Below are 19,145 nucleotides of genomic sequence, written 5' to 3' on the forward strand. Positions count from 1 at the left end.
ACACTGGGGTGGAGGCCGGGGTCCGAGTCGGGGGGGAGGGGGATGACATGGGCCCCCAAGAAGCCGCGGGGTGGTGGGAAGGAGCCGGTGATGATGGTGGGACGCGGGCTGGCCTGGAGAAGAAGCCACCATGGGGGTCCTGGTCTGGTGTCCCCAAAGGCAGGGGGCGTTTGGGGGTGGGGGTGTGTCATTGCAGGGGTCGTTGCCCCCCCATCACGGACGTCAGGAGGTGAGGAGGGGGCTGGGATGATCCCCCCCCCATTTGACGGGTGGCGGTGGGCCCAGGAGGAAGGTTCCTCCTCGCCGCGCCGTGGCCCCGACCCTCGCCGGCGTTTTTGTGGCAGGAGCCGAGCTGACTCCGACGCTCGGCGGTCCCACGAGTTCCGGTGCTCCGTGGTTTCCTCGTGGTGTGATGGCCAGGACCAGTAGCCTCCGACCGGCCGTAGCCGTGGCCACTGTCTGGAAGGAGCCCGGCAGCCGGCACAGGAGGTCTGACCCCTCTCGCCCGGCTGAGAAGAGCATCCAGGAGAGAAGGTTCTGCTCAGCAACCCCACACTCGCCCTCAGGAGGAGCTGGACCAGCGGGACCACCGCGGCGGTGGTCTCCCGTGCCATCGCCTCGAAGGTTTCTCATCCTCCCACCTTCAGGGTCTTCCTTGCCCTTCGGGGTCTTTGGATCGAGGCGTTCTGTAGAGCCGCCGAGCGCAACGTAGGGGTGGACGATCCACCTTTATGACTTGATTCTGGTGACGGGCAAAGGGACTGAGCGGGGAATTTGGGGACTGACCTTTTCCGTAGCCCCCGCCTGACCCTCCCCAGGAGGCCGGGCAGCAGCATGGGAAGATCTGCCCACCGTCAGCAGGTACGCCGAGGGGACTCGGGGCTCTAGGACAACCCGGACCCATCGCTACCGATTGCGATGCTGGTTGCGTAAGTGCAGGCTCCAGCGCCAGCGGTGCTTGAGCCGTGGGAGCTGTAGCCTAGATTTACTCGTTAGCTGCGCTCGTTAGCGGCAGCGTAGAAGAGGAAACCAAGTCTTCTGCCGTTTGTCGTAAAAACCCAAAGCTGGTTGCTCACTGAAGTGCCGGTGGTGTAAGGACCGACCCAGGCTGAACTCAGATCTCCGGCGTGCCGACCGGCTGCAGCATCCCTGAAACGCAGCCCAGCGAATCCATCAACCTTCTGGCTGTGGAGGCCAACGGCCGAATCCTTTGGGAAAGCCTCTGACGACTCGTTTGTCAAGGAGCTGAACTGCTGAACTCTTCACGGTGGCCAAGCAGCCATCCCAACCATCCCAGCAGGGCACAAATTATTTCATCTTGTTTCTGGGTTCATCGATATGAGCTTCTGCCCTAATTCCTGCCCCAGGATAACACCTGGATAACGCACGGGCCAGGAGCGGCATGCACTGTGCCGGGCGTTGAGCCGGTGGAAGTGCCTCCGGATCCGACTGTTTTTGCTGGCTCCTGGTTTAATTCTGCAGCGATTATCAAGTGTGAGCTTAATTTTTTTTTTTCCCCTTGGAGGGAGGTTTACGTGCTCCGCTGGGTCCGGCCACGTGCTCGAGTGTGCCGGACCCTTCCCAAGTGGTGCGAAACGTAAACCAAAGCCCTTCTGCTGCCCCAGGGGGGTGTCGCAGGGGCTCCCCATCCCGTCGGCCGTCCTTGAGAAGGTGAGCTGCTTTATCTGCTCTTCGGAGGAAGCGCAGAGCGAGGGTTTGGGTTCCCCATGGGGTTCTGTTTGTTTTCCCTCGACGATAAACACCCGTTTCCCCATCGTCGGTGGGGTTCGGGGCTTTGCTGGACAGCTCGGGGGGGGCTTCGGGGCGATGGTGGGAGCTCCTTTTCCACTTACCGGGGAGCACTGAAGGGTGTTGTATTCTGCACAACCGCAAAGCTATGGGGCTGCGGTTGCTTTTGGGGGGCAGCGGTGAGCAGGGGGTGCTCAGCACCTCGGCACGCTCCCCCCCAACGTCATGGCATGATGCTCTGCAGTGATGCTGCCGTGTCATCCCCGGCAATGCTAATCCTGCTGCATAATTGGTAACGAGGGAGAGAGCTGAGCTGGGAAAGGGAGCTGCTGGAGGAGGAGACCCTTTTTGGGTGGGTTTCACCCCGGGGGTGAGACGTTTTCCCGTTGAAATTGCTGCCAAGAGCCATCCTTATCTCGGGGGGTGGAGGGAATACGAAATTGCAGCCTGGCTCCTTCCAGCCGCCGGTGCTGTCTTTGCGCTCCAGCATCGCCTTCCCGGGAGACGCCGAGCACTGTGATGGAATAAAATGGGCTCCTTTGGTTATTCCTTGATTGTATTTTTCTGGCTTTATCCTGTGTGCCGTGATCCGGTCTCAAATACACCCATTATCAACCAGGACAGGGTTGGGATGCTTCTCCAGTGCCTGGCAGGCTGCTGCTTAGCCCAAGGGTCTCTCCCTGTCTATTATATATTTATTTCCTTCCTTCTTGCATATCATTCCCACCCTGCCCTCATCCAGCTGCTGAAATAGTCCCATCCCTGTGTATTTGATACCTTGAAACCCTGGGAGGCTTCACCAGGATCTGCTTTTGGCTCTTGGTTTTTACAGGAAACTTATTTAAACCGGCCTCCCCCTGCAAAACCTGATGCTCGAGGGACACGGTTAAAGCAATTTGTAGAGGGGAGCAAATATGAGGAGGAAACCTTGAGCATCCTCTGAGTCACTTGGTCCCGGAGCCCTGGATCCGTGCAAGATTTTCAGGAGTGGCCACAAAATCCATAGGATGCCCAGAGGGTCCCTGCCTGGTAATTACTAATTACTCTCAATATCTGGAAATAAAACTGCTCGTCACTCTGGAATTGCTATTTCGGTCTCCACCCAGACAAGCTGCGATGGAGGAGCAGCCCAGCAGCGCATCTAACGTGGATCAAGGATCATCGAAGGTGATGCCCGAGTCACAGGAGGTGAAACAAAACTCGTTAGTGGGACCGGGACCAAGGGCGGCGGATCTGTTGGCGTCGGCAAATGAGCTTTGGGGTCCACGGAGCATCCCTCGCCCAGAGATGCTCCCACCCTTCCACCTCTCCCGAAAGCTGGGAACTGGCAAACCGGGAGCGTGGGGGGGTTTGCAGCATGACAGCATTAATTACTTGTGATGATCTGGGTCATTAATCAACCCCGGATGAGCTTTGAGCCGGCAGGTTTTTCCAATCGGATCTTGGAGCCCCATGGCTGGACCGGCTCTGTCTCGGGAGGCTCTTTGCATCCATAATCATGCGAGTCCTGTCTCTCTCCTCTCCCGTGAACCCTTCCCTGCTCCCAAAGGCAATTCCAGCAGCTGCTGACATGGGAAAAATTAATATTTTTAGTTGAGCTCCTTTTGGTGTGACTTAATAGCAGAAAGAAGGGGAATCAGGGTCGCATGGAGCTTCCTGTGGAGCACAGTATTTGAGTCAAGTTTTTTTTTTTCTTTCTCCATGCCAAATCCCCTCCTTGGGGCTTTATCTCCATTGAGAAACTGAATAAAACCTGCAAAAGGTTTATTTTCATTTTTTCTCCCCCACTTTGACTCCTGCCACCATCACTAATAGATTTTTTTTTTTTTTTTTTTTTCCCCAGCTGTGTCTTTGGTTCAGGAGGTGAGGAGAGAGGAGAGGCTTTCCCTGTGGGATGAGTCTGGGATGACCATCCCTGCTGGCTTTTTGGCCCCCTCGTTCCTTAAACCATCGCTTAAGCCAGACCCCGACCTCGGCCAAAACTCACGCTGCCGCAGAGCACAATCCCAACGCGAGGGCGAGGGTCTCCCAACCTCCTTCAGAGGAGGCTCCAGGGACTTCTCCGGGCACACAGCCCCCTGCTCCATGCTGGCCCTTCTGAGCTGCCGGGCTCGCCTCTGAGCCCTGTGTATTTTCAAAAGTGGGGGGGTTTATTTCAAAAAAGAAAAGTAATTTGAGCTCATAAGTGAATTAAACTGGCCTTTGTATCGCATGGGGGCAGCTGTTGCTGTGCCGATGGAGGAGGAAGAGGATGCCCGTGCAAGCAGGGGAGCTTCTACTGTGCAGAAATGAGATGAAAAGTTCATTTTCCGGCTGCCTCATCCCCTGCAGCGTCTCCCCGAGCTCCTCGCCCCTCCTGGCTCCCCGTCCTCGGCCCCAGCCATCCCTCGAGGCAGCACCCTTGGGTGGGTGCCCACCTTGCCGGCTTTGGGTTCATTTCCCCCAGCTCTGGGGCGGTTTTGAGCCCCCCCCCCGGCGCAGCGAGTTGGTCCTTTATAAGAAACACTATTAATACGAACCATCTCCTGATGGATCCATCCAGGAAAGGTTCTGGTCTCCATCCCCAGTGGGAGTTTGATGCCGCAGGTGGGGATGTCCGCCCAGACAGCGTTGCTGATTTTCCTCGCCGTGAGCACGCGAAAGAGAGGGGTTTTAGATGATATTTTGAAGATTTGCATTGGAGGGAATGGGAGAAACCGCAGAGACTCTCCTCGTTAATTATCTCCTTCCTAAACGAGGCCAATGAAGGCAGCTGAGCCCTGGGATGACCATTACTGCGCAGGCAGCACCTGCCAGGGACCTCCTGGGCACAGAAACGGGGCCGTTTTGGGGCGATGGAGGTGGTAAAACACGATGGGGGGGTCAGGGACGTGGTGGCAGCAATGCCTCCACTTTTCCCCTCAGATCGTGTGCAGGATCGGTGTCACTAAATCAGCTCCTTAATTAGGCTGATGCTTATGCTGGTTCAATGGCTGCTTTTTCCCCTCCTTTAGCAATAGGAATAAGCAATTTACCTACAACTAAATACCCCAAAAAGCCGTATTTAAACGCAGGCTGGGCTGGGAAATCGCACCCTGCTCAAGGGCTTCACCGTGTCCCCAGTGCTGCTGCGGCTTTGGCACCAACGCATCCTTTTTTGGGGGATAAGGGCACCGGCGTTTCCTTTTTGGCTTTAAAGGTGCCGGAGGCGATGCGGAGCCCATCCCTGAGCTTTATCCCGGGGTGGGCAGTGCCTCCCGTTACCCATTTGTCCCCCCCGAATCGTATCCGAAAACCCTCTGATCCCCCTGCTCCGAGATTGCCTTGTCCCGGGGTTCCGCAGGGATGCCGTTGGCTGACATGCTTTTTTTCGAAGCCGGTTGTTCCGTTGCCATGAGAACGGCGGTTGGAGCGGAGGGGACAGAAAGCGGAGAGGAGATGGCACAACCAGCTGGATGCTGGGCTCCCCGGGAAGGAGGGGGACCGGGCATCCCGGGAAGCTTCCCGCTCCAGCCTGGCCCCGGGGACGGGGACAAGGGGTGTCCTGGGCTCGGTTCAAAAGCCGAAGCTGCTGGTGTTGCGGTGACCTGAAAGCGTCGGGCGGATGCGGAGCGATGCTCGCCAGTCTTCCCCACCGGAGGATCAGCTCCTAAAAATTCCTCGCCTGAGCTGGAGCCGTGCATTTCCAGGGTTCCCGTGGGCAAGCTGCCTTTTTTGGAGCACGTAGGCATTAATGAGGGGGCAGGAAAATGCCGGAGACTCTCACAGCAAAATCCTACAGGGGCTTTTTCCCTCCCTATGGCTTGGATGGAGCCGCTGATCTGTCGTCAGCGATGTTAGGGTAACCCCTGGCATGTCTCGAGGTCGTTTTAAGCTTTAGGTTTTTTTAGCGAGGGAGTTGATGGGAGCACCGAGCTGCCGGCAAAGGTTATTTCACAGGCAAAACGCACAGCGGTCGGCCATGCCGGGGCAGTGCGAGCTCCTTTCTCTGTAAAACTGGTGTCTCTTTTCTCTTTCGGTTAATTCAGTTATGAATTCGTTTAGAACAGAAGAGTTTAGTTGGGAGGGAGCTGCAGCCATCACCCTGCCCAACTGCCTGACCCCTCCAGGGCTGCCCAAAAATTAAAGGATATCATTAAATAATATTAACCACGCGCAAGCTCCCTCCTGCAGACCAGGCAGGGGGAGGATGGGCTCGCCTCAGAGAACTTGTAGGAGAACAGTAGCATTTTGGGGATCAGAGGCTTTATCTGGGGTGGGCAGGACAGGGATGGGGAGAAACTGCTCTTAAGAGCCAGGAAAACTTTTCCTGGTTATCCCGATGCTGATGCTGGCTTATCCAAAATGCTGTTACAGCTTCTTGCCTTGTCTGCAGGGACGCGGTGAGCCCGCCGGCAGCTCCGGGGGCTGGCTCCAGAAAGCTGGTGGCAAAGCACCCCCCCCTTGCCGCCCACCGGCTCTCCATGCGAACCGCGGCCAAATGGATGCGATCGCGAGCGCCGGCCTCAAGAGGAAGTTTGAGGATGCGGACGTGGGCTCGCCGGGCTCCAACTCGGACATCTCGGAGATCTCCAACAGCGACAGTGCCGATAGCTGCGACAGCGTCAACCCCTCCAGCTCCACCGGCTTCATACGTGAGTGGTCGGGGATGGTCCCCGTCCCCGTTCCCAGTCTCCGGGTCCCTCTGCCATCAAGCACGAGGCACCTGGATGTGGGGCTGGCTCCGCTCTTCCCCTGCTCATCCCTTGTAACCCGTTTGGGGTGATGAGCAGAGACCTGCTCGCCTGTCCCATGAGTATGGGTCATGCCAGGCCCCAGGGATTTTCAAATATTAGACCCCAAACCAGTTGTCCAAGGTCCATCGTGGACCTTTTCTGTCCCCTTCCCAGCATTCGCCCCTGCTGAGATATTTTGGTGGCTGAACAGCATGATGATGTTGTAGGGGTACGGGGATTAATGGGGTCGGTCTAGATGGCATCGAGCATAGCCTGTGCAGATGTAGCCATCACCCAAAGCCAGCTCAGGGCCACCAGTACGAGCTTGACCTGCTCCTGGGAGCCCAGGGGCTCAGGGGCTTGCAGAAAAGTCCTTTTCCAGTGGGGTGGGAGGTCTTCACGGGACCCCCAAGGGGTTTTTTGCTCCTAACAGCCCCTCTCTGCCTTCTTCCCCCTGCCCCGCAGCCACCTCCATCCTGAAGCGGCAGAAGCAGCTTCGCAGGAAGAATGTCCGCTTCGACCAAGTGACCGTCTACTACTTCGCCCGACGCCAGGGCTTCACCAGCGTCCCCAGCCAGGGCGGCAGCTCCCTGGGCATGGCCCAACGCCACAACTCCGTCCGCCACTACACGCTCTGCGAGTTCGCCCAGGAGCAGGAGGTGAATCACCGGGAGATCCTACGGGAGCACCTCAAGGAAGAAAAACTCCACGCCAAGAAAATGAAGGTATTGCTGGGGAAGCAGGATGTCGCTGGTGAAACCTGGGCAATGCCGCCGCCGGGAAACACCTTGCTGAGCTTTGGTGGAGCCTGAGCGTAAGCCAGGTCGGAGGAGAGAGATCCAGGCTGCTATTTCACATCAGCTGGAGATGGATTTATTGCCACTAAGCTCTTCCTTTCTATTTCTTTTATGTCTTTTTTGTGTCGATGCTGCACCTGCATGGGGAGCTGGCCAGGCAGCATCAACCTGTGCTGGAGCTGTCAGCCAAACCTCACCAGGTCCATGCCAGTAGAAATTCCAGTCTGGGAGGAGGCAGCCAGGCTGCGTCAGGGGAAGATCAGGATCTTGGGTGGCTCTGCCTGTTCCCCAACCCGTCCCAGGGTTGGATCTGTGCCCTCAGGCGTTGCCCAGAGGTTGGGCTGTGCTCAGCGGGATGCTCTGCAGAGCTTGTGATCTGGCTCCCACTGCTGTGACAGCCTGCTTTGGGCAAATCCAGCCGGCTGCCTCTTTATTTGCTTTCTTTTTTTCTTTTTTTTTTTTTTTTTGTTTTTAAACATAGGCTTTTCCACCAGCTCCTCAGGAGGCCGCGGCCCTCTCCATCTGCTGCCTCCACATGTGCCAGTTTCAGAGGGCTGGGGACTCTCATTTACCCTCAGTGCCAAGATTTGGGGGTGTTTGAGTGCACAGGGAGGGAGGTTGAAGGACCAGAGCAGGGAGGTGAAGGCGCATTGCAGGATCTGGCTCTGGCCCCTCTGTTGCTTTCAAACCTCATTTTCCCCAGGGACAACAGGAGGGAGATGCTCTGCAGCTCCATTGCTGCCGCTGCTCTGGTATTTCAAGCAGCAGCACCCTCCTTTTATCTCACTATTTGCAGGGCGCCGTAGCGGAGGGAAGACGGAAAAGGGATTCTCTACTCTAATTCTTCTGTTATTTAATTTTTTCCCCCTTCCTTCTCCTATAAACTGCCACAAGCCCACCCACAGTCTGGCTCGGGGGGCGGAATCGCATGGGAATGGCTTTGTGGGGGTCTCAACTCGCTGTGCTGGACCCCGCTCAGTGCTGGGGGGCAAGGGAAGGCTCTGAGCTGGGGTGGTGGGTGGTCGTTGGGGGACGAGGAGCCGGGTGGAGGGACATACATCCTCCATCCTGCCTCATCGCCGCGGCTCAGTGTGTGTCCCCTGGGTGGGCGCTGACTCTGCTCCGCAGCTCACCAAGAACGGCACGGTGGAGTCGGAGGAGGCGGACGGCCTGACGCTGGAGGACGTCTCGGATGACGACATCGACGTGGAGAACGTGGAGGTGGACGACTACTTCTTCCTGCAGCCGTTGCCCACCAAACGCCGCCGAGCTTTGCTGCGAGCCTCCGGTGTTCACCGCATCGATGCTGAGGAGAAGCAGGAGCTGCGGGCCATCCGCCTGTCCCGGGAGGAGTGCGGCTGTGACTGCCGCCTCTACTGCGACCCGGAGGCTTGTGCCTGCAGCCAGGCAGGGATTAAATGCCAGGTGAGTCGAGGAAAGAGATGCCAGTGGTGAAACCAGGTTGGCGGGGCTCGTCCTGGTGCCGGTGTGCCTGTGCTCTCTTTGGGTGCCAGCTGCTCCTGGAGGGGCTGGGGCGCAGCTCCAGGTTGTTTTGGTGAACACCCAGCAGGGGAAACACTTCCCCCAGCACCAAATTCCCAAGGTCAGGCAGTGCCAGGGTGCATTTTAGGCTCTGGGGAGGGATCCTCTGGGATCCTGGAGCTGCCACATCTCCGTCTCCCTGCCAGGTGGATCGCATGTCCTTCCCCTGTGGCTGCTCCCGGGATGGTTGCGGTAACATGGCCGGTCGGATCGAATTCAATCCCATCCGGGTGCGGACTCACTACCTCCACACCATCATGAAGCTGGAGCTGGAGAACAAGCGTCAGGGTGGGCGGCCACCGGCACCAGAGGAGGAGGCGGCCGCTGCCGCCACCGCCGCCGCTCACGGCTCCACTAGCGACTGGCTGGGGCCACAGCCGGCCGAAACGCAGGACTTCCAGGAGTTCATGGCGGAGAACGAGACAGCCGTCATGCACCTGCAAACGGCAGAGGAGTTGGAGAGGCTGAAGGCTGAGGAAGACTCCAGCAACGGCTCCAGCATGGAGAGCTTGGGCGTTTGCATCCTGGAGGAGCCCCTGGCCGTGCCGGAGGGTTTGTGCCCAGGTCTTGCCGCCCCCATCCTCATCCAAGCCCAGTTACCTCCAGGCTCGTCCGTCCTCTGCTTTGCCGACGGCTCGGAGCAGGCAGCCTCGGCGGTGGGCGACCAGCCCTACTTGAACGATGGACCTGTGGTCTACTACCAGGTGGAGCAGAGGCCGGTGCTGGGTGTCAAGGGCGAGAGCAGCCCGGCGGAGCCGCCGGCACCATCCTCCTGCCTGAGCGAGAAGAACCTCAGCGTCCTCCCCGTCCCCGTGGTGACTTGCAGCCGAGCCGCCGCTGCTGCGAGCAAGGGGGAAGCATCCCGAAATCCTCCCTCATCTCCAGAGGCTGCTCCATCCTCTGAGGGCTGCCGAGCGGCGGCTGCTGCCCGCTGCCCGCGTTCCCCGTCCCCCGTGCCACTGGAGCAAGCCCTGGAGCGGGCGCATGAGCCGCCCTCCACCGAGGAGCGCTCGCTGGGGCCTGTCCTGCCCGTATGAGCGGCCCTGTTCCCACCCCCCTCCTTGGCGCTCATTTATTTATTGACAATAATATTTTATGGACTGGCAGCAGCCACTGGTAGTTATTTAATTTGGGGGGTGGGGGAAGAGCAGGGGCTGCTTTGTACAGAGGATTTTAAACGGCGTCCCCTCGCCCGATGCCAGGAGCCTTTCGCTTGCCTGGCAGAGACGGTTTTCATGGCTCGGCCGATGCCGGCAGCTGCTCGGTTGCCACCTGCGCCCCAGGACATTCCTGACCTGGAGCCTCCTGCTTCCCATGGCTGCTCCTTCCCATCCTCCTCCCCCTGAGCTGCCCCCACCACAGCTCCAGGCTGCCAGGACACCTCTGCCCTCTTTGTTTTTTTAATGAAAAAAGACTTTTTTCCTTTATTTCCCCCCCCCCTTTTTTTTTTAATGAATGTTTACTGGGCCGTGTCACAACCCAGCGCCTCCGAGTGCTGCTCCAGCCCCTTACCTATGGCACTGCCCCACCGGCCACCACAGCAGGCACAAGGGGCCAGGATGGATCGGGAAGCACCCAGAGCCAGCGGGGTGGCTCTAATTGCACAAGAGGGGTGAGACCGCAGCCTGCAAACTCTCCTAGAAAATTTGGGGGGGTTTAACTGCTGGGATTTGAAGAGTTTGAGCCCTTCACAGCCATAGCATGATCGTGATGGAGAACCGTGTCCATCTGTCCATCCTTGTGCACCATGCTGGCCTCGAGGAATGGTCAAGGCACTGGGCTGCTGCGTCCCCTGGCCAGGCAGTAAAAGCACTTTCCACCCCCCAGCTCTCCCAGCGCCGGGCCAGGGCCCCCCCCTTTGCCTCCTGCCAAAACCGGCCCCATTGCAGGTCTCAAGGGGCCGGACCTGGTGGGACCCGGCGTGACGCTCCTCTTCCTTCTCCCCAGTGGCTTTAACCTCCGCCCTTGCTCCAGCCTCCTCCTGGTCAAGGGGAAGTATCTCCCCTCCGTTCCCCCCTGCCCCGCCATTTATTGGACTGGGGCTGAGCAAAATCCAGTCTTTTTTAAGGCGAGAATCGGGGGAAGCGGTGGGGGTGAAGAGCCCCTGATGCCCACGAGCTTCCCCTGCCGGAGGGTTCAATCCAATACAGCCCCACAGCTGCCGCTCTCGCGTCTTCTTGGAAAACAACCCCGGAGCTGCTCAAATGGGAAACATTCCAGCTGGAGAGCAGGGAAATTGGGGCAGGGGAGGACACTGCAGTGTGATGAAGTGCTTTAATTATTTGGGGGTGGGGTGGGGTGGTTTAAGGTTGTTCTTGTGCTCCTGGCGGTCACCTCCCTCTGTCAAAAGGTGTTTAAAGGGGTTTAAAACCCCTTCGCTGCTCTCACCACCTCGGCGAGTGGTTCCAACTGAGCCTTAAGCCTGGCAAAGTGGCTCTTCCCCACCCATCCCCTCCCTCTCTGCCAGGACTGAGCCCCTGGGGACACTGTCCCCTTCTCCCGGGACAGAGCGGAGGGGAAGGAGCTGGTTTCCAAACCGGAATGGGCTCGGGGCACATTACCAGCCGGCACCAATTCCGGCAGCAGCTCTCCCTGCCCTCGGCCGGCATACAAGGGCTAAATTTGGGAGGAACAAAGCCTTACCCCCCCTTGTTGGGCGCTTCACTGGTGATGTCCCGGCGTCCCTTCCTGGCAGGGAGCTGCCACCAGTTTGGCCGTGGGGGTTTTTCAGCTCCTGCCCGAAACTGAGCAACTCCGAGCTGCAAAACCGGAGCAAATAGTGACACTTGAATGGGTTAACATCTTTTATTTCCCCTCTTTTTTATTTTCAACGGACTCCACACTCCCTCCCCAGCTCTGTGTCCCAGCCCTCGGCCACCATAGCCAGGTCAGGACCTGCTTGCCCCGGGGGAGGTGGCTCATTAGGCGAGCCTGGAGGCTCCGTCAACTGACAGAATGAATCCTAAGACACTGGTTAGGATGGGTGCTTTCACAATAAGCAAAGAACTAATAGGATTTATTCTATTTTTACAAAGATAACTATGCTGTTAATAGTGCAATGAAAGCAAATTCTGCCTTTTATTATTATTTTTGTTCGTTTTAAACGTGCTCACTGACACTAACGCTGGTTCCGTGCTGGCTCCTGCTCGACTCGTCGCCGTGTAAGAAACCAAACAGCCCATGTCCTCTCTGGTGCTACCGAGGTGCTGCGGGAGCCGCGGCACTATCGCACCGCCGAAATCCAGGCGTCCCCGGCTCCTCATCCTATTTAAACAGCAACTCTGCGACTCCTAAACCTCCCCGTCTCACACTGTCTAAGGTGGCTTTTTTTGTTTTTAATTTTCCAGTGTGAATCCAAAGCTTGTCCTCTGCATACGGTTTTTGGGTTTTTTTCTGGCCTTTTCTGTTCTTTTCATGGTGATAATGCTGTATTTAAAGAGAATATTTAAGTGTAAAAATAAAAGAAATGCTCAAACTTGGATGGTGAGTTGCGTCTTAAAGGGGGTTACACCCACCCTGGTGAATTCCTCTTAGTGAGGGTCTCGAATTCCTGCAAAAACAGCAAGGCTAGGGGGTGAGGGAAAAGGTTTTCTTCTCCAAGAGGTGAGGGAGGAGCTCAGAGCTGGCCTGGTGCACATGTGAGTGATTTCTACCCCTCCTTTATACCCGAACAATGCTTAAAAAAGGAGATTTTTCCAGGTGGTAGCATGCCCTGTCCACAGGTGGAGGAGCTGCTGGTGGGACACAGAGTATTTCACAGCGCAGGAGGTGCAGAGCGGCCTCCAGAGAGATGCTTGAGCCACTCGCTTGCTTCTCTCTTTAATAAAACACTTAAAGTAGATTTAAATTCACTCAACAGCTGGGTATTTCTCATGCAGTGACGGGATGAGGTGAGACACGGTGGGTTTTAACCCCCTCAACGCAGCCTGCAGCGGGGAGCTGCCGCTAAAGCCCTCAGAGCTGCCTCCGCCAAGCAGAAAGCGCAGGGCTAGGATCTAATTAGGCAGAACTTGACAAACGCAGGCCGTGGCCTCCGCTGAAGGCATCAGTGCAGTTCAGCACTGCCTTTCTAACACCATTTGTGTCAACAGCGGCATTTCCAGTCCCGGCATCCTCCCTCCATCAGCCAGCGCCGGTGGCGAGGGCTCCCCAGGTGAGGGACTGTGATGGGGATGCTCTGGGAGGCAGCCACAGCCAAACAAGGAACCCCCCCGCAGGGAACCCCCCCAAAGCTGTGGGTAAGGTTGCACGGGGATTTGGGGTCTTTTCTTAACCCCTCAGGGAGATTTTTATATTTAAGACCGCTCAGTGGAGTAAAGAAACTAAGTAAAACCCTCCGTTTGAGGCATAGAGCAGCAAAACCCAAGCTGAACAGAGCCCGCTATTACGAGATACTAAGGGAAGCATCCACAGGCAGCGGAGACACTTGTGCTCCCCTCCCGTAGTTAAAGTGACACAGTTTAAGAGCCGTAACAGTGAAGTCACCTCCCCTGGACGTCGAAGGCAGGGACGGGGCTCAGCCCCATGACATCACGACATCACCAGCCTGCTCTGACGGCACGAAGGGGAAGAGAAGAGACGGCACCGGCACAAACCTCCAGTGCAGGAGGGAGGCAATTGCATCTTCGCCCCAGCGGCAGCATCGGGGCCCTTCTCACCAACTCCGGGCTGTGGTTTCACATCACCGAAAGGCAGGTTTTTTTGCAGCACCAGGCTGGGAATCGCCAAGTTGACGCACGATGCCGTAGTGAGGGTGCGCAGCCGGCAGCTCGGCCATCACTCCTTGGCCCTGACATAGTTGAGGGACAGCAGGACCATGCTGTTCGCCAGGAGCGAAGCTTCAGAAGCTGAAAAAATACAAGAGCAAGGTCAGAGCAGCACTGCTGCAGCCCAGTTGCTCCAAACGTGCTCATCCCGAGCTGCTGAGGCAGCACCAGAGGCTGTGGGGCTCCCCCTCACCCCTGGCCTCTCTCTCTGGGGGCTTTTTGCTCTGCTCCAGATCCCCCGTTTTCCTCCCGCTCCAGTTTTCCTTCCCCTGATGTTGCTGCGGGGCTCGAATCTGCCACCCCGAGGTCTCTGTGGGACAGGGACAGCCCAACACAGGCTGTCCCTTGCGGGTATTCCACATGGACACGTCCCCAGAGAGAGCCAGCATGCTCCACCATGTCCTCCTCTCGGGGACGAGGCCCCAGGAGATCGGTGGGGCAGCCCAGAGGGGGATAAAGCCACCATTTACCCCAAATTTCCCCAGAACTGACACTCCCTGTGCCCAGAGAAACTCAAGAGACTCCCAGGTCCCCCCTGTCCCATCAGGCAGGAGCTGCCCTTCAGCCACCATTACCTTGCAGCTTGCAGGAGAGCCCCAGCCACTGCTCCAGCCACGCTCTGCACTCGGACATGCCGAGGTGAGTGGAGTTCAGGCCACGGAGGTAACAAGCCTGCAGAGCAGAGAAGAGGAATAAAAATACAGACACGTTCAGGGACGGGCACTCTGGGTCACACGAAATGCCAGGGAGCGTGCCATGATCCTTCTTCAGCATGAAGAGGGGCTAAGCAATGCCGAACCATGCCCTGCGGTGCCCCAGTGTGGTGCCGGCACAGAAAATGGGCTCAGAAAACAACTTCCTGGAGGAAAGTGGCTGCAATCCGCCTCGCAGTGGGTCTGGAGGAACATGCCGTGCCCCAGCGCAGCTCTGCTAACAACCAGGGAGGGCCGGGATGACGCAACCCCAGGGTAAAGCAGCCGGCACAGGGCTGAAGGAACCATCCTCACCGCTTTCAGCTCCTCCTCGGACAGCTGGCCCAAACCCAGGCGCAGCATGGCACGGTCCAGGTGCCGGATTTCCAAGACATGGCTCCGCAGGCGATGCCTCAGGAAAAAGGCCGGCAAGTGAGGGGTCAGAAACAGGACCTGGCTCAGGGCTTTCTGCGAGGGAAAAGAAGGGCACAGTCACTGGTGAGGGCGTCTGACCCCTCCAAAAATGGGTGTCTGACCCATTCAGGCACAACTTAAATCAAACAAAGCCTCTCCTGTTCCAGACATGCCCCGTATTTTGTTCCCCTTTAATTATATGGCTAATTGTCCTGCCCATGCTGAAACCCTGAGCTGTCCCTGGCAGTTTTCGTTACGCCCAGCTTGGCTGCCTGGCCCAACGAGCAGGGTAGGGAGCTGGTGTCCAGAGACACAAGCTCTGTCCTGGGCTGGATATGGGTGTCTGGGGCGAGTTCAGGTGTGTGGGACGGCTCAGCTGTGGCCAATGGTCCCACCAAGTCAGGGACCTACAGCGAGGACAGTCTTGTTCTGGGGCTGTTTTCATGGGATCAGAGAATGGTTTGGGTGAGATGGGACCTTTAAAGGCCATCTAGTCCAACCCCCCTGCCATGAGCAGAGACATCTTCAACAGGATCAGGTTGCTCCAAGCCCCATCCAGCCTGACCTTGAAAGTTTCCAGGGATGGGGCATGGACCACCTCCCTGAGGACCCTGTGCCAGTGTCTCAACACCGTCAGCATAAAACATTTCTTCTTCATATCCAGTCTGAATCTCCCCTCTTTTAGTTGAAAACCATGCCCCCTTGTCCTGTCGCTATCCTTCTTCAAAACCCCCGTTAGGTACTGGGGGCTGCTCTAAGGTCTCTCCAGAGCCTTCTCTTCTCCAGGCTGAACAACCCCAACTCTCTCAGCCTTTCCTCACAGGGCAGGTGTTCCAGCCCACTGATCATTTTTGTGGCTCCCCTCAGGACCTGTTCCAGCAGGTCCATGTCTTTCCTGTGCTGAGGACCCCAGAGCTGGACACAGTGCTCCGGAGGAGTCTCACCAGAGCGGAGCAGAGAGGCAGAATCCCCTCCCTCGACCTGCTGGCCACGCTGCTTTCGATGCAGCCCAGGAGATGGTTGGCTTTCTGGGCTGTCAGCGCACATTGCCAGGTCATGTCCAGCTTTTCATCCACAACTGGACTGGTTTTAGGGCACAACACCACGTTTGGGGCACAAGTGAGTGGATTAGCACCTCCACACTCTTCAGTAAGAGCCAACTCTGAGCTGCCGGCAGGAGAAAAGCCACACTCACCACATGAGACACCCGGAGCTTGTTCAGACCCAGTGGAGATCCTGAAAACAAACTTCTCACAGCATAGAGTTCAGCCACACGTGGCTGGGAACCTCGCTGCACCTGAAAGAGTCATGGTATGCATTGCTGACACCTCCCACGGGTGTTCATCACCACCAGGCAGGGCCAAGGCGGCGGCAGTGGTACAGGCAGGATGGGCAATACCAGCCGCGGCATTGACGTACCTCGGCGCAGAGCTCCTGCAGGCGTTTTTGGAGCTGCGGCTCAGGCAGAGAACGTGCTGCCAGGGCTAAACTCTCCACCACATCCAGATAGGAGTGTCTCCGGATGGCGTCATAGGCATCCAGGAACTCAACCTGCTGGTTGGGGGTCCAGAAGTAGCGGATCAGGAGCTGCCGTGGGAAGAAATACCTTGGAGAGAAAAGGAGACAGGGATTCAGGCAGGAAAACCGCACGCACAAGCCAGAGCAGTCGGATTTCATGCTGCTGGAGAAAGGTGCAAGCAACGTCCTGCCTTGGGGCAGCACATCTCGCCCCTACGAGCTGCGGATGTTCACTTCTCCAAAGGGATGAGCTTGGGAATCACAGAATCATTGAGGCTGGAAAAGACCTTTAAGATCATCGAGTCTGACCGTTAACCCAACACTGCCGAGTCCACCACTGAACCACGTCCCTAAGCGCCACGTCTGCACGTCTTGTAAATCCCTCCAGGGACAGTGACTCCACCACATCCCTGGGCAGCCTGTTCCAGTGCTTGTCAACCCTTCCAGTGAAATTTTTCCTCATATCCAACCTAAAGTTCCCCTGGTGCAACTTGAGGCCGTTTCCTCTCGTCCTATTGCTTGTTACTCGGGAGAACAGACCGACCCCCACCTCACTACAACCTCCTTTCAGGTAGTTGTAGAGAGCGATGAGGTCTCCCCTCAGCCTCCTCTTCTCCAGGCTAAACAATCCCTGTTCCCTCAGCCGCTCCTCACCCGTCACCGGCTTCTTTTGACACACTCCAGCACCTCAGTGACTTTCTTGTAGTGAGGGGCCCAACGTCGGACAGTGTTCGAGGTGCCGAGTACAGGAGGGCGATCCCTTCCCTAGTCCCGCTGGCCGCGCCATTTCTGACACAAGCCAGGATGCTGCTGGCCACCTTGGCCACCCGGGCAAGCGGCCGGCTCATCTTCAGCTGGCTGTCGACCAACATCCCTGGCTCCTTCCCCACCGGACAGCCTTCCAGCCGCTCTTCCCAGTGTGTGGGGCTGTTGTGACCCTCAGCCCTGCCGAACCTCGCACCGCTGGCCTCGGCCCGTCGACGCGGCCTGCCCAGATCCCGCTGTGGAGCCTTCCGGCCCTCCAGCAGATAAACGCTCCCGCCCGGCCCGGTGTCGTCAGCAAACTGAGGGTGCACGGATCCCCTCCTCCAGATCGTCGATACCGATATTAAACAGAACCGGCCCCAGTACGGGCCCTGGGGAACACCGCTCATCACTGGCCACCAGCGGGATCAAACTCCCTTCACTGCCACTCTGGGACTGGCCAGCCCGCCAGCCCTCAACCCAGTGAAGAGTGCACCCATCCAGGCCGTGAGCAGCCCATTTCCCCAGGAAAATGCTGTGGAAAATGCTGTCAAAGGTTTTACTCAAGTCCAGGTAAACAACATCCACAGCCTTTCCCTCCTCCACTAGGCAGGTCACCTTGTTGTGGAAGGAGATTTGCTCCTCCAAAGGCTGTGGCGAGCTCAGGAAGGAGCGTTCCGGGTGATCAGATCACTGCCGTGCCCGGCTGGAACTTCCCCGCTGCGGCCGAAGCTGGACACAACACGGAGATCTCTGCCCTGCGCTGTTCTACACAGCGGGACTCTCACCCGCCCGCAGAACACAAAAGCCAAGGAACAGAATTGAAAAATCCAGGCTTTTAGCTGGGATTTAGCTCCGGCAGCAGGACAGCTGGCAGGGAGAAGGACATTAGAAGGACTACGGAGACAGCTGGGAGGGAATTGTGCAAGGAGGTTTCTCCAGCCAAGCACGGACAGTGCTGTTCCCTGCGTGCCAGGGATTATTTCACCATGCTAGAAACAGAGAGCTGGGTGAGTTGCTGACACACAGGAGCTGGTATTGTGAAACAATTGCTGGGCTCGTCAGGCTATGGGTATTTTTCATTACAGTGAGAGGTGAAGCAAGGAAGGGAGACTGTCTGGCTGGATTTATAACTCTAAAAAAAAAAAACCCAGTTCCATGAAATTTAAGATATCGAGGACCCCAAAGATTGGGGCCGCAGCTGAGCCCCGGCAGTCACCGTGACGCTGGTACTCACATCAGGACGATGACCAAGAAGTTGGCGAAGGGCGGGATAGCAATAACTCCGATGGGAATGGCCTTGATCACATCCCTGCGAAACTGCCTCCGAAATTAAAAGAGAGGATCAGGATCTGATGCCAAACTCATAAAATTCCCTCAAAATTAACAGCCCCGGCCCCAGCTTCCAAACCCTGTTTTTAGGCAGAGAACATGTCTCACCAGGAGGAACTGGCCTCTCCGACCCCCCCACCAAAGCCCCGCACACGAACTCAAGCCCCTTTTCATGGGGAGGCAGAGCCAAGCAGCACCAAAATGCGTCCCAAGCACCGCACCGTACCTGCCGCAGCCTCTCCATCTCCCGGTAGGGAAGCTGCTGAACGCTCAGTCTCTGACGGGACATTTTAGATTTGATTTTTCTTATTTCTTTGACTTCCAGAAAGAGCGCTTGGACTCCTGCCGGAACAGAGAGCACCTTCAGGTCCCTGATTCCCGGGCAAATGCCTCTGGCGATGCGTTTTTTAGCCCCGGGAAGGGAACAGGCAGCGCATCCAGCTGCCTCCGTTCTCCCCAAAGAAGTGGAAACATCCCCTCATACCTGAGACTCACCTTTTGTGAAAGTCGCATACAGCACGTAGAAACGGGGGAAGGTCCTTTCCAAAAACCTCTCGTACCTCCCGTTGATGTGCTTCGCTTTCGACACCAGGGCAGCGAGGATGGACCTGGAGCCAGCTTTTGTGGAGTGGTAGCACACTGAGGACCTGCAGCCAACCCCCACACACACACACCCATGAATATTTCTGACAGTGTTTTGTGGAAAAGGCTCCGAGGAAGTGGGGGGGGTTGGCCCGGAGAGAGTTAGGATGCTGGGCTGGGTGACTCCCAAAGCCTCCAGGGAAGGGACAGAGTGCTGGGACCCCCCCCTGCCCTGCATGGGCAGTCCTGGCGGGTCCGGGGAGCCGCTTGAGACAGAGCTCAGGGCCAGGGCTGGGGGGGCTGCAGAGGGTGGGT

The 19,145-nt window shown here is 57.3% G+C and overlaps 2 protein-coding genes across 10 annotated transcripts in view; one reads left to right on the forward strand and one right to left on the reverse strand.

The window, feature by feature from the left end:
- The first annotated feature begins 654 nt into the window (after positions 1-654).
- On the forward strand, positions 655-10,812 carry CSRNP2 (cysteine-serine-rich nuclear protein 2). Of its 9 annotated transcripts, none has more exons than XM_010568511.1 (6): positions 655-2,778; positions 2,856-2,937; positions 6,104-6,362; positions 6,909-7,168; positions 8,369-8,665; positions 8,929-10,812. In XM_010568511.1, exons 2-6 carry the CDS (start codon positions 2,866-2,868, stop codon positions 9,817-9,819), a joined length of 1,779 nt encoding a protein of 592 aa, XP_010566813.1. In that variant the 5' UTR covers positions 655-2,778; positions 2,856-2,865; the 3' UTR covers positions 9,820-10,812. The 9 variants fall into 9 exon arrangements, with proteins under 9 accessions (XP_010566813.1, XP_010566814.1, XP_010566815.1 ...); XM_010568512.1 differs by having other exon boundaries at positions 655-1,671; positions 2,237-2,937; XM_010568513.1 differs by having other exon boundaries at positions 655-1,671; positions 2,582-2,937.
- A 1,766-nt stretch (positions 10,813-12,578) lies between these two features.
- The window catches only part of LETMD1 (LETM1 domain containing 1), a 6,844-nt gene continuing 277 nt past the window's right edge, over positions 12,579-19,145 (reverse strand). The window contains exons 2-9 of the mRNA XM_010568540.1: positions 18,744-18,895; positions 18,475-18,590; positions 18,154-18,236; positions 16,074-16,260; positions 15,850-15,951; positions 14,556-14,708; positions 14,124-14,220; positions 12,579-13,629 (exon numbers count right to left, since the gene is read on the reverse strand). Coding sequence (XP_010566842.1) covers positions 13,559-13,629; positions 14,124-14,220; positions 14,556-14,708; positions 15,850-15,951; positions 16,074-16,260; positions 18,154-18,236; positions 18,475-18,590; positions 18,744-18,895 — 961 coding nt within the window. The 3' untranslated portion in view covers positions 12,579-13,558. The remainder of the gene's footprint in view (positions 13,630-14,123; positions 14,221-14,555; positions 14,709-15,849; positions 15,952-16,073; positions 16,261-18,153; positions 18,237-18,474; positions 18,591-18,743; positions 18,896-19,145) is intronic.

This window comes from Haliaeetus leucocephalus, unplaced genomic scaffold, assembly GCF_000737465.1.
Source record: "Haliaeetus leucocephalus isolate CR32 unplaced genomic scaffold, Haliaeetus_leucocephalus-4.0 Scaffold246, whole genome shotgun sequence".
NCBI lineage: Eukaryota > Metazoa > Chordata > Aves > Accipitriformes > Accipitridae > Haliaeetus > Haliaeetus leucocephalus.

Bases quoted from the DNA above. Each gene is read 5' to 3' on its own strand.
- CSRNP2 (XM_010568511.1), top strand. From the start codon at position 2,866: ATGGAGGAGCAGCCCAGCAGCGCATCTAACGTGGATCAAGGATCATCG. The intron at 7,169-8,368 runs GTATTGCTGGGG...TCTGCTCCGCAG, and splicing joins TCCACGCCAAGAAAATGAAG to CTCACCAAGAACGGCACGGT. The intron at 8,666-8,928 runs GTGAGTCGAGGA...TCTCCCTGCCAG, and splicing joins AGGCAGGGATTAAATGCCAG to GTGGATCGCATGTCCTTCCC.